Source organism: Amblyomma maculatum, chromosome 1 (genome assembly GCF_055883805.1).
Source record: "Amblyomma maculatum isolate TAMU_Amacu chromosome 1, ASM5588380v1, whole genome shotgun sequence".
NCBI lineage: Eukaryota > Metazoa > Arthropoda > Arachnida > Ixodida > Ixodidae > Amblyomma > Amblyomma maculatum.
In genome coordinates, this window is record NC_139344.1 from 152,045,576 (window position 1) to 152,058,921 (window position 13,346).

Consider the following 13,346-nt stretch of genomic DNA (forward strand, 5'->3'; position numbering starts at 1 on the left):
CATTTTTCACACACGCTGCAATCCAATTTTAATTTCGATGATTATAAGCTTCAGATATGCACGAGAATATCTTTAAAAATGTAAGCTGTTACAAGAAATTTTGAGCCATTAAAAGATTAATTCAGGTGACAGGCAAAATATTAATTGTATGCAGATTTTCAAATCACAACTTTAACAAATGTTTCAAATTAATAAAACATTAAATTACGAATGCATACTGTCACCGAAGCTGAGCTGCAGCGACCCGCATGCCTACGCTTTTGCTACCGCATTTACTGCTAGTCACTGGAGATATTTTGGAGGCTTCATCTCGGACAAAAATCTGGATCCGTACTTTCACGCAAACACTCACAATCTCTTTTACAACATTGTGGCAGGCTGGGAAGCAAGGTACCAATGAAATGCTATCTTTTATCCGGGCCTGCAGTTGTGCAGTGCTGATTGAATTTTTGAGGAGACGCTCTCTGTTACTGCGCAAAACGTTCTCAGCAATTTTTACAGTTTCGATTACGGCTGGCGACGGGTTCGTCAGTGACACGTGAGACTGTGAAAAGTTCTTCAACTCAATTAACCTTGCCGGTGCCGTGTTGGTAATCAGTAAAGCGCGGCAGTCGTTCTGTTTTACTATTCTATGTTCTGTTTCTGTTCTACTTGAACAGTGAAACGCGCAGCAGCACGGCATCGCGTGCACGAAACTTCACGCGCGCAAGCCACAGGAACGGTACGACGCGGCAGTTTAATGGCGGCAGCGAGAAAATAAAAAACAAGCAAAACAAGATTTTGCATGCGCTGATGACGTATGGTGACGTGTTTGTCACGTCAGGGGGCCCGGCAGCCAATGACAAACCAGAAAACCCGCCCTCACTCTCTCTTTGGAGAGGGGAGCGTTGAGGAGCGAGGAGGAAAGCGCCGGGAGAGGGAAACGGCGGAGATAGAGGGGCTTTAATGCGCACTAGGGTGCCTCGATTAAAGTCCCTTGATAATTTGAAAGTAGCGACACTCTCCTCCGCGCCGCGCTTTCCTCCTCGATTCTCCTCGCGCGGCGGCGGCGAGCGCTGCGCACGACACGCTTTTTCCCCTTGACGCCCGCCGGCCGGCCGCAGCAGTGAGTGAAGCGCGAGCTTTTGGGCCAGGTCTGCGCTCCAGGAGTGCACAAAATTTTTGAAAAATTGCGAGAAAAGCATTGAGAATGCCGAAAGTAAAGTTTATGAATTGATTTGTTTCTTCTTAGAACTGTTTGAATGGGGAATACTGATAAACAAAGCTGTCAGGCAAGTTCTGTGCTACAGACACTTTTTAAGTCACATATTAAGGTTTTACTTTGTGCACCTAATCTAGTACTGCCTCTGACTTTGTGTTTGCTTTTTTTAGAGCGTGAAATCTGTCACTGCGGTAAAACTTAGGAAAACGATCCAGGCTGGTGCTTTGAACTTCAAGATCGGAGAAGGCCAAAGCAGGACCTAGTCTATTTCGCTACTGTCAAGCTATCTCTCTAAGCATAGTATATGTCACGTGATCAATCGTGAGATTGGATTATTGGTTAATTGTACATGTATTTTGATCAATTACAGGGCCAAATTAATTGATATTTAGTAAATTGCAATTAAAATCTAAATTATAGCAGCAAAATCGAACCGTATACCGTTGGAAAGCTTAGGCCAAGTGTAATGGCACAGTGCTAGTTAGCGATTCGCGATAATCTGCGTTAATTAGCAATTTTGTATAAAACCAAATTTTGAGCTGTTCCTTGCCGCTTCGAAGCAAGGAACAGGTTTGCCACGGCAGTGAGTACGCGGCCACTCACTGACTTCACGTGTGGTTAAAAGACAGCAGGGTGCACTGGGAGAAGTGGTGGACCCTATTGCCGACACACTGAAGTTCTGGGGCAAGCATTCTATGGCCTCATGCGCTATATAAAAGAGCTGGATTTCATTGAACGTAACAATCAAATAAGAAAATTACATGGTGCACATAGGTCTTCAACGTGCGGAAATGAGAAAGCATATAACTGCCAATTCATTAACTATCGCTATCCTATCTATCACTACATCTACTAATGCCAGAGACCTATCGTAACTGTCACTATCCGCAACGAACACTATCACCTCACTATCCGGGCCTATTACTATCATTTACTATTATTATCCGTAACAGTCACCGTCATTACCTATCACTATTCATAACCATCACTATTTAATCTGATGCCGTCCCATGACCCATTGATATACTTCAATTTTCATTGACTTACGTTGTCTGTCATATCTCTATTATAATATCTGACGAGACAACTATACATTTTTCAGGGCCAGCATTCATTGCTCCCGAGTAACCGACGCACACTACAAGCTGGAAAGACTAGCTCCTCTACTAGGGATCCTAGCATAATCGCGACAAATGCAATCGAGAGACTGTAATTTTCCAGTTATCTTTGACAGCAAAAAGCAGATTATAGTGCCCTATTTCTGACTGTACAGAAGTCGACAGCGTGTTAAAAGATGGAGCCTTGGAGCCTCGCAGAATATTCAGCATGCTGCAGAGGACAACCTTATTTTTATGCAGTGATCATGTTGCCGCCGCAAAAATATTGAGGAGCAAGCAGGAATAAAAAACGCAGCGTCAGGTGACGCGTTATTACGGGGAGTGAGAAAGGCACCTTACGTCGCAAACACCTCTGTTCTTTCTAGGAATAAACTTCTTTCGACTAATCTTGTGAATCCATTGAATCGTGCGCAAGCCGTCACGCTTGCCTTGAGATATCTTGAGTACCGCATAACCATCTTCAGGCCGCTTGCTGCAGTTGTACGCGCAACAGCACGGCATAGAGCTTGCACGCTGCAATAAAAGCACAGCGCGCAATATTCGCTCGCTGAGACTAGGGGAAAAATGGCGCGAAGGAAAAAGAAAACACAAAGAAAACGCCGGACGCGCGTTGGTTTCCAAGGGCAACGGCAGGGAGACCAATCGTCGCTCAGGAAATCGGGCGGAGAACCGGCCTTCAGCGAAGGGGCGCGCAAGGGGCGAGGAGGCGGCGAGGAGGTAGCGCGGCGGCGGCAAAGTTCAATCGTTGGCGTAACTTTCAAAGTATCAAGGGGCTTTATGCGCACCGCCACTGAAAGCCGCGTAGCGGCGGCCGTCGGAACCCGAGACGGGCCTCACGCGGCAAGCGTAGCCGTGGTGCGCGCGTGCGATCTGCCGTTTGTGCGCGTCTCGTGGGCACTCCCGCGGTGACAGTGTGCGCAGAGGGATCGCCCTTTATAATAGTGGACATGTGTTCGATATCACGGCCGTCTGAAACTACATCGCCTCCATATGCATCAAGTGCCTCCTGCAGCTGGCATCAACAAGGTTGCGTACGAAGTGGAGCTCATTTTGAGTGCCCCGCTTTCATTACAACGCCACGCTAATTCATTCACTCCTTGACTTATGAACCAATGTTATTTCTTTGCTTAATGGTACACGCTTGCTTCGTTTACATGCAATAAATTGCTACAGCAAACTAGGCAGCGTCGTCGAAACTGCGAGCGGTTTCGTACCGGTGCGACCGCAGGAAACGCCAGCGAGCTTGCAAACCAAGCATTCTGAGCATCAGAAAAATAGCGCATATTGGGCTCCTGTAGCGAGAGTTCAGATTTTTCATGCCTGCGCTTTACCACTGCCTGTACAGGATGGATTTCACCTATTCCGTCGTCAAAAAGGCAGATCGGGTAGATAATTTCATGGGGGAGTGAGATATCAGCAGATGCAATATCTGAAAAGCTGCATCACAGGTTAGCCAAGACCATATTAGATTTAAATTTTATATCATATTTTATTACTGCAGTATCATCTTCATTTCATTTGTATCACCCTCGCGCCCAACTGTAGAATTACAGCGCGCTTTATAACAAGCTCTAGAACCGATATCAAGTGCAGCGATATGCTATGTTTTCGTAATCTTGCCAGCCAACAGGAACACTGGCTCTGGTCTTCAAAAGTAATCTTCAAAAGTAAAAGTAAAATGTCTGTTCAATAACCTGCCGCAGCGGCTCAGGCTACTGAGATCGAGTTATCGGGGCCGAAGTCGACCGCGCCGCCCGTGTTTAAGTGGAGGCGAAACGCAAAATGCAACCGTGTGCTGTGCGATGTCAATGCACGCTAAATATTGTCTTGCTAAGCATTTCATAAATCTAATGCATATTGTATATTCCCGGCAGCGGAGGCAACTAAGTTTAGACAAGAAGTGTTCATGGAAGGTGCAATGACAAGCAGAAAACACTGAAAACATAGTTATCACTCAGCCCTGCCATACGGCAAATTTAATACCTTTTCCATCGAATGTCTTTCGTTCAAAACGAGATTTGTTTGCTGCTACGCGAGAAAATATAATGACATTCAATGAAAACGACATTAGGTATCGAGTTAGTTTGAGGTACTCATCCGAATGCGATCAACGAGGAAATGTGGTATCTCGACACCAGAGACTCTGTGAGAAGATACACCCAAAATAAAATACAAACGTGCCACCTGAATTAAATACTACTGTGCTCCTATAATTGTGCAGCTAGTCATGTTTGTGAAATATGCCAAATACCATCGCAAAAAAAAAAAAAAAAAAAAAAAAAAAACTGGCATCCATTGCTGCCAGCCAACCCGTAGCCACCGCACCCAGCGCGAGCGGAACAGGTCGGCGCCGAGTCGCCGACACGGCGAATTTCTTTCGCCACCTTCAGAACAGCATGCTCTCTTGATCATGAATAATAAGCGCTTAATTTGATGAAGGAATGAAAAAAATTAATATTTCCAAAGCGCTTCTAGCTACGGCTTTGATGCGAAACCGTTTAGGCATAGCGACGACTAGGGCCTAGCACACGGCCAGAACGCCGTCGTCGGCCGCTTTCGCGGGCAGGGTCGTTGGGCAGCGTAAGCTCGTGGTATTCGATGTGGCAAGCGTTATGAATTTTCCATATGCTTTCTTGATGAGGCCAAGCTCGGGCATTTTTCGACGGGCCGAGCGAACGATCTGGCGAAAACGTCGAAACTCCTACGCGTTTCGCAGTCGAGCGCAGACGTGCGCACCTTCCGTGCCCTTTCGTAAACAAACGTTGCCGACACTGCCGCTAACTTCGTAATTGGTAGTCCTGATCAACAGCTTGGTTACAAGGCATGCAAGATATGAATGGCGATTTAAAGGCTGCTTTCATTTATAGCGCAGTCATCTTTGCAACATATTGAAGGCGCACCAACATTTGCATGTCAATCGCAGTTACCATACTTTAGAAATGGCATTAGCTTTGGTCGTGTAGCAGCGCGTCGAAAAAATGACATTAACCTGAACAAATGTCATTCGGTGCGATTGCTTGCTTTCTACGTCGAAAAACCGCGATTCACTACCGCCGTTGTTCTCGTGAAGCATCACTGGAAACTTACTTATACAAACGTGTTCCTGGCAAGGTTCTATGTCTGTTTGAAAAACCAACTGCGCAGCAATTCTTCCCGGACATTGCTAAAGATTGACAGCGGCGTTATATTTGTTAAACCACGACCAAAGACGAAAACACGACGCGCGCGCATAGAGGCTGACACGAACAGCGCCCGACCGAGCCCGCCTACGCTTTGCGGCTTTGGCGACAGGTGCTGTTGTCGGCGTTTTGCGCATCGCGTATAGTAACTCTAGCTGGGACGGTAGAGCAACGCCGGTTGCGGCGGGGGCTAGCCAGCCACCGAATTTTATCTGTTGTAGGCCGTCATTGCACCTGCCACTGCTTCGGTGGTAGACGACGGCTGTTGTTGCGGCGCGCGTCTTTCTCTCCCTCTTCTTTCACCTTTCTTTTCTATTTTCTCTTCTGTCCGCACGAGGCAGCGGAGGTGGCTCAGCTACAGAGCCAGTAGCAGACCGACCGTGGCTACAGTCAACTCTGCTTAGTGACTTTACTCTTGCTGCTTGCCGGGTGTGTCGTCTACTACACGCGGTGCGAATGCATGGAGCGGCCAGCACACTCGTAGCTTTTGCGTGCTGCAGTTGCACTGTACATGGCTGCAGTATAATTATAACTACATTACGACAGCTTTGGCTTCTAAGCGATGCATTACCTTGGAGAACGCGTTTGTGTTATGCGAAATTTATTTGTTAATGCTGTGAAGCAAATGTGATATTAGGTTTGGGGCTGCGCGCGCCTGCGTATCGTACCGCTGCCACCAGTTATTACATGCGGCTCGCGGCCCCTCGGTAGCGTTGGCCTGGCGGCTCCGTGACTCGGCGGACGGCATCAACGGTCCCAGCAAAGACGAGGCGTCTTCTAACGAAACAACCTTTACTACAACATCATGAAGAAACGGGCAGAGAAGCTGACCCGGGGAGAATACAGACACTCTCACACAGCTCGTGTCTAACGTCGTGTCAACGGCGCGTCAAAGTAGTCTCTGTTTCAGCGAAATCTGCCGCTGCTTTTTATAGGCTTGCCAGTTCACAGGGAAAGGGAGAGCCCTCACAGGGAAAGAGAGAGCCCAACAAGTTTGGACAAAACGGGATGACTCAATCGCAGGCGGCCCGACCGCATCTCCTCCACCTCCAGCAGACGGGCGACGGCGACGCACTCTCCCTTGAGCTCGGGGCTTGGCCAGCGTTTGCACACACACGCACGCACACACATTTGGTGCGTGGCAAGATCACGTCGAGACTTGCCCGCGGGAGGAAGCGTTGGGCGGCCGATGGACGGTGCCGAAATAGCCGGCGCTCGCTGTTCTGCCTGTTGCTATGCGGTGGCCGCGTCAGCTGTCACGCTTGTCGGTGGCGAAACGTAACAGTGAGCGCCGTCGGTTAGCTCACAAGCACTGTTTCTTGCATTACTCCTTGGCCTGTGTTTTGTAGTACGTTCTTTCAGGGAATAGATCCTGTCATGCAAACAAATTAGTCAACTTTTTAGTGCATAGGAGCACTCTAACCTTAGAAGGTAAAACAGTGGTTGTCATGTTTACTACTGCGCTGCCCAGATTGTCTCAATTACACACAGAAATCTGCTAGCCTAGGCAGCCTGTTCATGCAGTGCGTGAAGTCTGGCTACTCGCGTCAAACGATATAGTGAACACAGATTACGCATAAACGGCCTCCGTCGTCGCCTAATCAGAAGCGCTTTTCTTAATGTCTCACTTCGAGGTACGGCATGGAACATTGCTCCGGATCGGCACTCTCGCACTCCCGTGTATAGCAATGTCAAAAAAAAAAATTATTCCTTTGTCGTCTAAAACAACGTCAGATGTGAAGAGTTATTTAATGAGTTCACTACAAGAGGAATCAGTGAGAATGGTCCAATTAGGATTTTGGTCTGGGCTAGTTGATTCATAGCTATTACGAAATGAACACAGCACGAAAAAACAGGACACAGGAAGAAGACACATAACAAGACGGGACTGTCGCTGATAGTGAGAATAGGCATGTGCACTGCGAGAGGAAATGACTGCACAAGAGCATATGAGTCTATTAAAAAAAAACTTATGTAGCAAGTAATCAGGTCGCGCTCATGATAGATTCCCCTCCTCCTTTATACACTCACACACAAACATACGAAAAAAACGACATAATTTTATTCCTTGTAGGGGAAGCTAATGTCATTTCAAACTAGCACTGGATTGCAGTTATAAAACACGATATTCAAGGTATCTACAGCGCCGGAAAGGGCATTAAGTGAATTGCATAAACCTAAGTTATTTACTAGCGCAACAGGAGAAAATGAGAGAAAATGTAATACTGTCAACAACACTAATGCGAAAGCTAATGAAAGGCAGCAAACAACCAGAAAACAAGAATTTTCTAAAAACATTAGTCTAATATGTGCGCATGCTTACTTAAAAATCGGTTGCACAATATACGCGCCGGCGCCGTAAAACGGGATCGGTTTATTGCTAAGGCATATTCCCGGCTGCTTGGACAAACAAGCAACAAGAGATAGAAAAAAAGAAAAATATAGAGCACCGTTCATTAATTGTTGCAGACGAGCAGTCGCTCGCGTGGATGGCAGGACGCTACGTAGATATCTGCAGAAGCATTCGTCAGTTTGCTTTGAAATCTAAAGCTCTACGAGCAGTGAAATTTTCTGCATTCTCCTGAATGTTCCGCTTGCGTGAAAACGCATTTCTCAAAAGTGCCTGGTACTTGCCGGATAGTCCGATGCATCCTGCCGCTTTCCTCCTAGGCAACATCCTTCTTTTCCCTGCTTTTAAATTCCGAGTACTGTTTGTTGCAAAGGTACGGGCACTCTTTAATAGCATTGAGCAGGTGCTCAACTGAGTACTCCATGTTTTTTTCTTGTCCCGCCAATTTTCCAATTTGCCGCCGGCGATTACAACCGAATGTGGCGTGCGCAAGCATCACGCCCTACTTCGGGACCATGGAGGAAAAAAAAAATTCGGCACCTCGCAGATTGGTTAAATGGTTTACGACTAGAAGCCTAGTAGCCGCACTGCATGGTTGGAATAAAGCCTCTCCATGACGTTTTCCGCCGGCGGCTAGAGCCAGCGAACGGGGTTTTTGGGGATGATGTTGCAGATCCTCAATGCGCAATCACGTGACACATGGGTGACGTAGCCCCAAACCTAATATCACATTTGTTTCACAGCATTAACAAATAAATTTCGCATAACACAAACGCGTTCTCCAAGGTAATGCATCGCTTAGAAGCCAAAGCTGTCGTAATGTAGTTATAATTATACTGCAGCCATGTACAGTGCAACCGCAGCACGCAAAAGCTACGAGTGTGCTGGCCGCTCCATGCTTTTGCACCGCGTGTAGCAGACGCAAGTGTTGACTGCATTGCCGCTAGTTCTCACGACCGCCACTTGGGACACTCTCCCCCGCTGGGCGGTATGGGGAGCTGTGAAATTGAGTTTGTTCTGGTAACGTTGTTGTTGTGGTTGTAGGAAGAAGGAAAAGAAAATGCACGGGCCTGCTACTGGCTCTGTAGCTGAGCCACCTAGCTCCGCTGCCTCGTGCGGACAGAAGAGAAAATAGAAAAGAAAAGTAAAAGAAGAGGGAGAGAAAGACGCGCCTCAACAACAGCCGTCGTCCACCACTGAAGCAGTGGCGGGAGCAATGACGGCCTACAACAGATAAAATTCGGTGGCTGGCTAGCCCCCGCCGCAACCGGCGTTGATCAACCGCCCCGGCTAGAGCTACTGTATATGCTGTATAGCATATACAGTGACTCTAATCCCAGCCCCGTAGGGCCTGGAACTGCTACTCTTCACCACCTCCTCCTAACATTGGGCAGCAGCCTCAGCTGTTGTTATTTTGGCGGCTCGTTCGCTTGTGTTTTCTTTTCGCGTGCTTGTGTTTTTCTCGCAACGGCGGCCTTTTCGATATGTGCTTCACGCAGTCCAGCGCCCAAATTCGACCAAGTACCAGACGACTGTGCGCGAAAACAGCTAAAATCGTGAGTGTTTATGTTACTGTTTGGCAAACGAAGTGTTAGGGTTTGTTTCTACGTGGTATTGTGCAATTTTAGTGGTGGTGATTTTACTAGTCGGTTATCATTTCGATTAGGGGTATATATCGCTAAGCATACATGACGTTTAGTCATTGTGATTCGAGCTAGGATAATTGAACCATCCACGTGGGCAAGAAATACTCAGTGCCGCTTTTTTGCCTTCAGAAAGCAACCTAGCTGCGAGGGCAGCCAAGCTAGAGGCAATTAGGTGCGGTTTTGGGTGTCTAGAACAGCCTGAACTTGCATAAAACACTTCGCAAGGCAGTTCCGCCACCTACCATATATTCATTACCTCTTACTAGTAATGTCCTAGAGTAGCTCTATAAGGTAGTTCCGGCCTTGTCTTGTGATGGTGAAAGAAATTGCCAAAAGCCGCTCATTGCTACTCTCGCACACATTATGGCAGGCATTCAAAAAAGATTGAACGTTATCTAAAAATTACAGAAGGGCTTGGGTTTCATAGCTGTTATAGTTCTTATGTTAAAATTTGCTATGCTTTTGCTCTTTTTTGGGGAGTCAGCTACAGTTTTTTGAATTTAATCATTTTTCAACATTGTCTAAAGTTTTCTGGTGTTCATTCCTTGAAATTTCCTTTCATTTAACTTGTGTCATATTAGTGAGATCCTGGTGGTCTTGTATATTTTTTTCTTACATGTATTGGTCTTTAATTTAAGCTGAATGTTGCCCTGGAAACACTGGAAGATTGCTTCAAAATCCTTTCCACTATCCGCGAGGCCCAGAATATGTTTATATTGTATATATGTGTATATTGTTGGTGTTACGCCAATGAACAAGTTTCCTTCGCAGGATACCCACCATTTCACATTTTTTTTCATGTTTGTGTTAAAAGGGCTGTTACCAGTGTGTTTACAATATGCGTTTTTGCCATGGCTCTTCGAAATATTTTGTGAAAAATGCAGTCCTGTTTACACAAGTGTGCTTGTTTAGGATATACTGCTAGTGCATTCCGACTGCTTCTGAGTTCATTTTTCCAAGCTCAGATTGCATCAGTGAACATACTTCATTCGCAGCATAGCCACCATTCTAATTTGTTCATTTTTGTGTTAAATGTGCTACCGTTACTATTGAGCATATATTTATGTAGGTACATTTATATATTTGCAGGTCATCAATGTGCACCCCGGACCTGATATCACCGAGGCAAAATAAAACATAAATGACCAAATAAATTGACTGTACAACAACCATCATTTTTCTTGGTGATTTGCAGCAGTCACTGCAAAGTATGAAATCAGTTAAGCTAAGATAGTGCACTGCAAATTTATTTAGGGGATATCCCCCAAGGAGAAGTATATTTGCAAGGTGGTAGTAGCTGGACAGTAACGTCCACCTAAGTGGAGCCTTATAGTTGTGCTTGGGTGGACATTATTAAGCAATTAATAGCTTACTAGAAGCTAAGGTACTCCTAATGCACAACTCACAGCACTTAAATTTATATTGGTTAATATCCACACAATATCATTTAATTTCTCATCAACTGTGTGTATACATGCTGTGTGCATTATATGGGGTCCACAGGAGTCAAAATGGATATTCTATGGATGTTATGTCAATATATAGAATCAACTTTTGCAAACATCATATGGACATCAGATATCTAGTTGTGGATGTTCACTGAATGTCCACTGAATATGAGATGGTTTGCAGAAGTGCCGCATACCACGTAACATTACACTGCAGCCGTCCTTATTAATAGATATAGCATTATATCATAGTGCCCTTTATTTTCAGGTATAGCCCTAATTTACCATATTCTTGCACTCCAAACATATTTGTTAAGAATCGTGCTAAACATAATTGCTATCCGAAAGTGTGCCATCTAAGAATATATTGTGCATATTTTAGAAATGTGTTTTCAGGTAACTGACGATCTGAAACTGCTTTGTTTTTTAAGCCAGGGTTTAATTCGTGAGATAGTTGTTTGTGAAGAGAAAGGTAAAAGCACAGTTATTAGGCATCTTAATTTTGGCATTATTGTAGGAAGCACTACACATGCTTAAGCTGTCCTGTTTCAAGGCTTTTGTGCCGTAAAAACAGTTACTGTGATACCAAATGAATATCCTTGTGATGTACAAGCATAGTAAAGAAAGAAGAAGAAAATTGTGGAACTGGAGCAATTATACTAAGTCTCAGAATTTGTTTGCAGCACTGCGAAAGGCAGAGGCACCCGGGTCAAATCAAGATCACGCGCACTACAATAAGCAATTGTGCTCCTAACATTCTCTCGCCCCCAAAATTGGCGGGAGTGATAATAGAAGCACAATTCTCTATTATAGTGCGCAGGGTTGAGAGGCACTTAGGAGCACAATTGCAAGGGCTCCTCTGCCTTTCGCAGTGATGCAGATATATTGTGAGACGAAGTCGACATCGATGGTTCACAGTAGCTGTCTGCTGACATCGGAAAACGACGAAAGGTCTCGTGCTGACGTTGTTCGTGAAGCGCAAGGCAGCGAGAGGAAGCGCGTGCGCCGGTTGGGCTTGTTTGGCGACGGTTGGTGCGTCCGAGTGAGCTGCTATTTCGCGAGGCCTACTGGAGATGCCGGTGTGTTGTGCATTAGTAGCTGCCTTGCACGAACAAACGTGATTTCTGCACCGCCTTCAGCGCACGGCCCGTTCCGACCCGCCCTCCGTAGAGGCTTCGACATTTCCATCTTTCCTTCAACGACCGTAGCCTTTGAGCCTCGCCGCTGCTACTTGAAAGGTGATGGAGCGTACGCCAGCGAAGACCAGCTGTTTCCTTGGGGCAACTGTGCCTTCACTCCAGTCTATCCAAATCATGCATCTGGATTCCCCAGACAGTGACGACGTAACGCCTCATTTCCATGCTGCAAGCAGCGGCTACAACAGCAGCACTTTATCGACCCTCATCAGCGAAGATGATGGACATTCTTCTACTGTGATGTCCAGCAGCGATGATGCGCACCTGTCCCGAAGTCGGGAGAGCTTGCCTCGTGCGAATGGTCGACCTAGCATGGAGGGCCGCTCTCACATGGACTTCCTGGCAAAGCTCGAGTGCTGCACGCCAGCCTTGCGCAAGATACTTGAATATCTGTCACCACGGGACTTAGCTGCTGTTTGCCGCACCAGTCAAGCCTGGCGCAAAGTGTGTCGTTCTGTTGAGGAATTGCGCTGGAGGACGTACATCAAGGGCAGGCAAGAGCACTGGGAGTCATCTAAGGAGAACATCTATGACGGCAGGGCAGCAAATTTGAAACCGTCGTTGCATGCCATACCTCTGACGGATTATAACAGAGGAGCAGAGCAACAACAAGTAGCGGAACCGGTAAAGTCGAGGGTCGAGGTATTTGCAGAGGAGGGCAAGTACCTAAAGGACGGGGAGTGGAATTGGCCCTGTCCTCTCTGCAAATATCCAAGCGTGGTGAGCAACGCGGCTGGAGTTGCGAAGTGCAAGAGTTCTGCTTGCGGCTACCAGTTCTGCCCCAAGTGCCACGGCGACTTCCATTTGCCCCGGCCCTGCACTGTTCACTGCGTGCCGACCAACCCAAGGACAAAAAAGAATATCATAGGCAGCAAGCACTCCAAGCTACAGCTGCGCCGTTTATGACAAGACCGACTGAAATACAGACCTGCACAGAAAACAGGGTCAACTTTCGTTACCTTTCTCGCCATCGAGGGCGCTCGGTTAACCGGTTCGTCGAAGACGAAAGATGCTGTGCATCAATAAAACGATCGCACTCAGCAAGTTGGTGTAAGTGCACAACATGTAATTACTGGTGACGAATAGGGGAGGAAATTCGAGCCGATGATGAGCTCGTGAGCGCAGTACTAAACCGCGGCGAATTGATCGTAGTGGGGGATGCTGTCAGTGGGGACCCATGCTGTGCACAGTCCGAAACGATGCATCTG

At 46.6% G+C, this 13,346-nt stretch overlaps 1 protein-coding gene across 1 annotated transcript; it reads left to right on the top strand.

Annotated features, from left to right (window-relative positions):
- The first annotated feature begins 12,255 nt into the window (after positions 1–12,255).
- On the top strand, positions 12,256–13,044 carry LOC146204624 (F-box only protein 43-like). Its single transcript, XM_084604853.1, has one exon. The coding sequence runs from the start codon at positions 12,256–12,258 to the stop codon at positions 13,042–13,044; it is 789 nt and encodes a 262-aa protein (XP_084460979.1).
- The last annotated feature ends 302 nt before the right edge of the window (positions 13,045–13,346 follow it).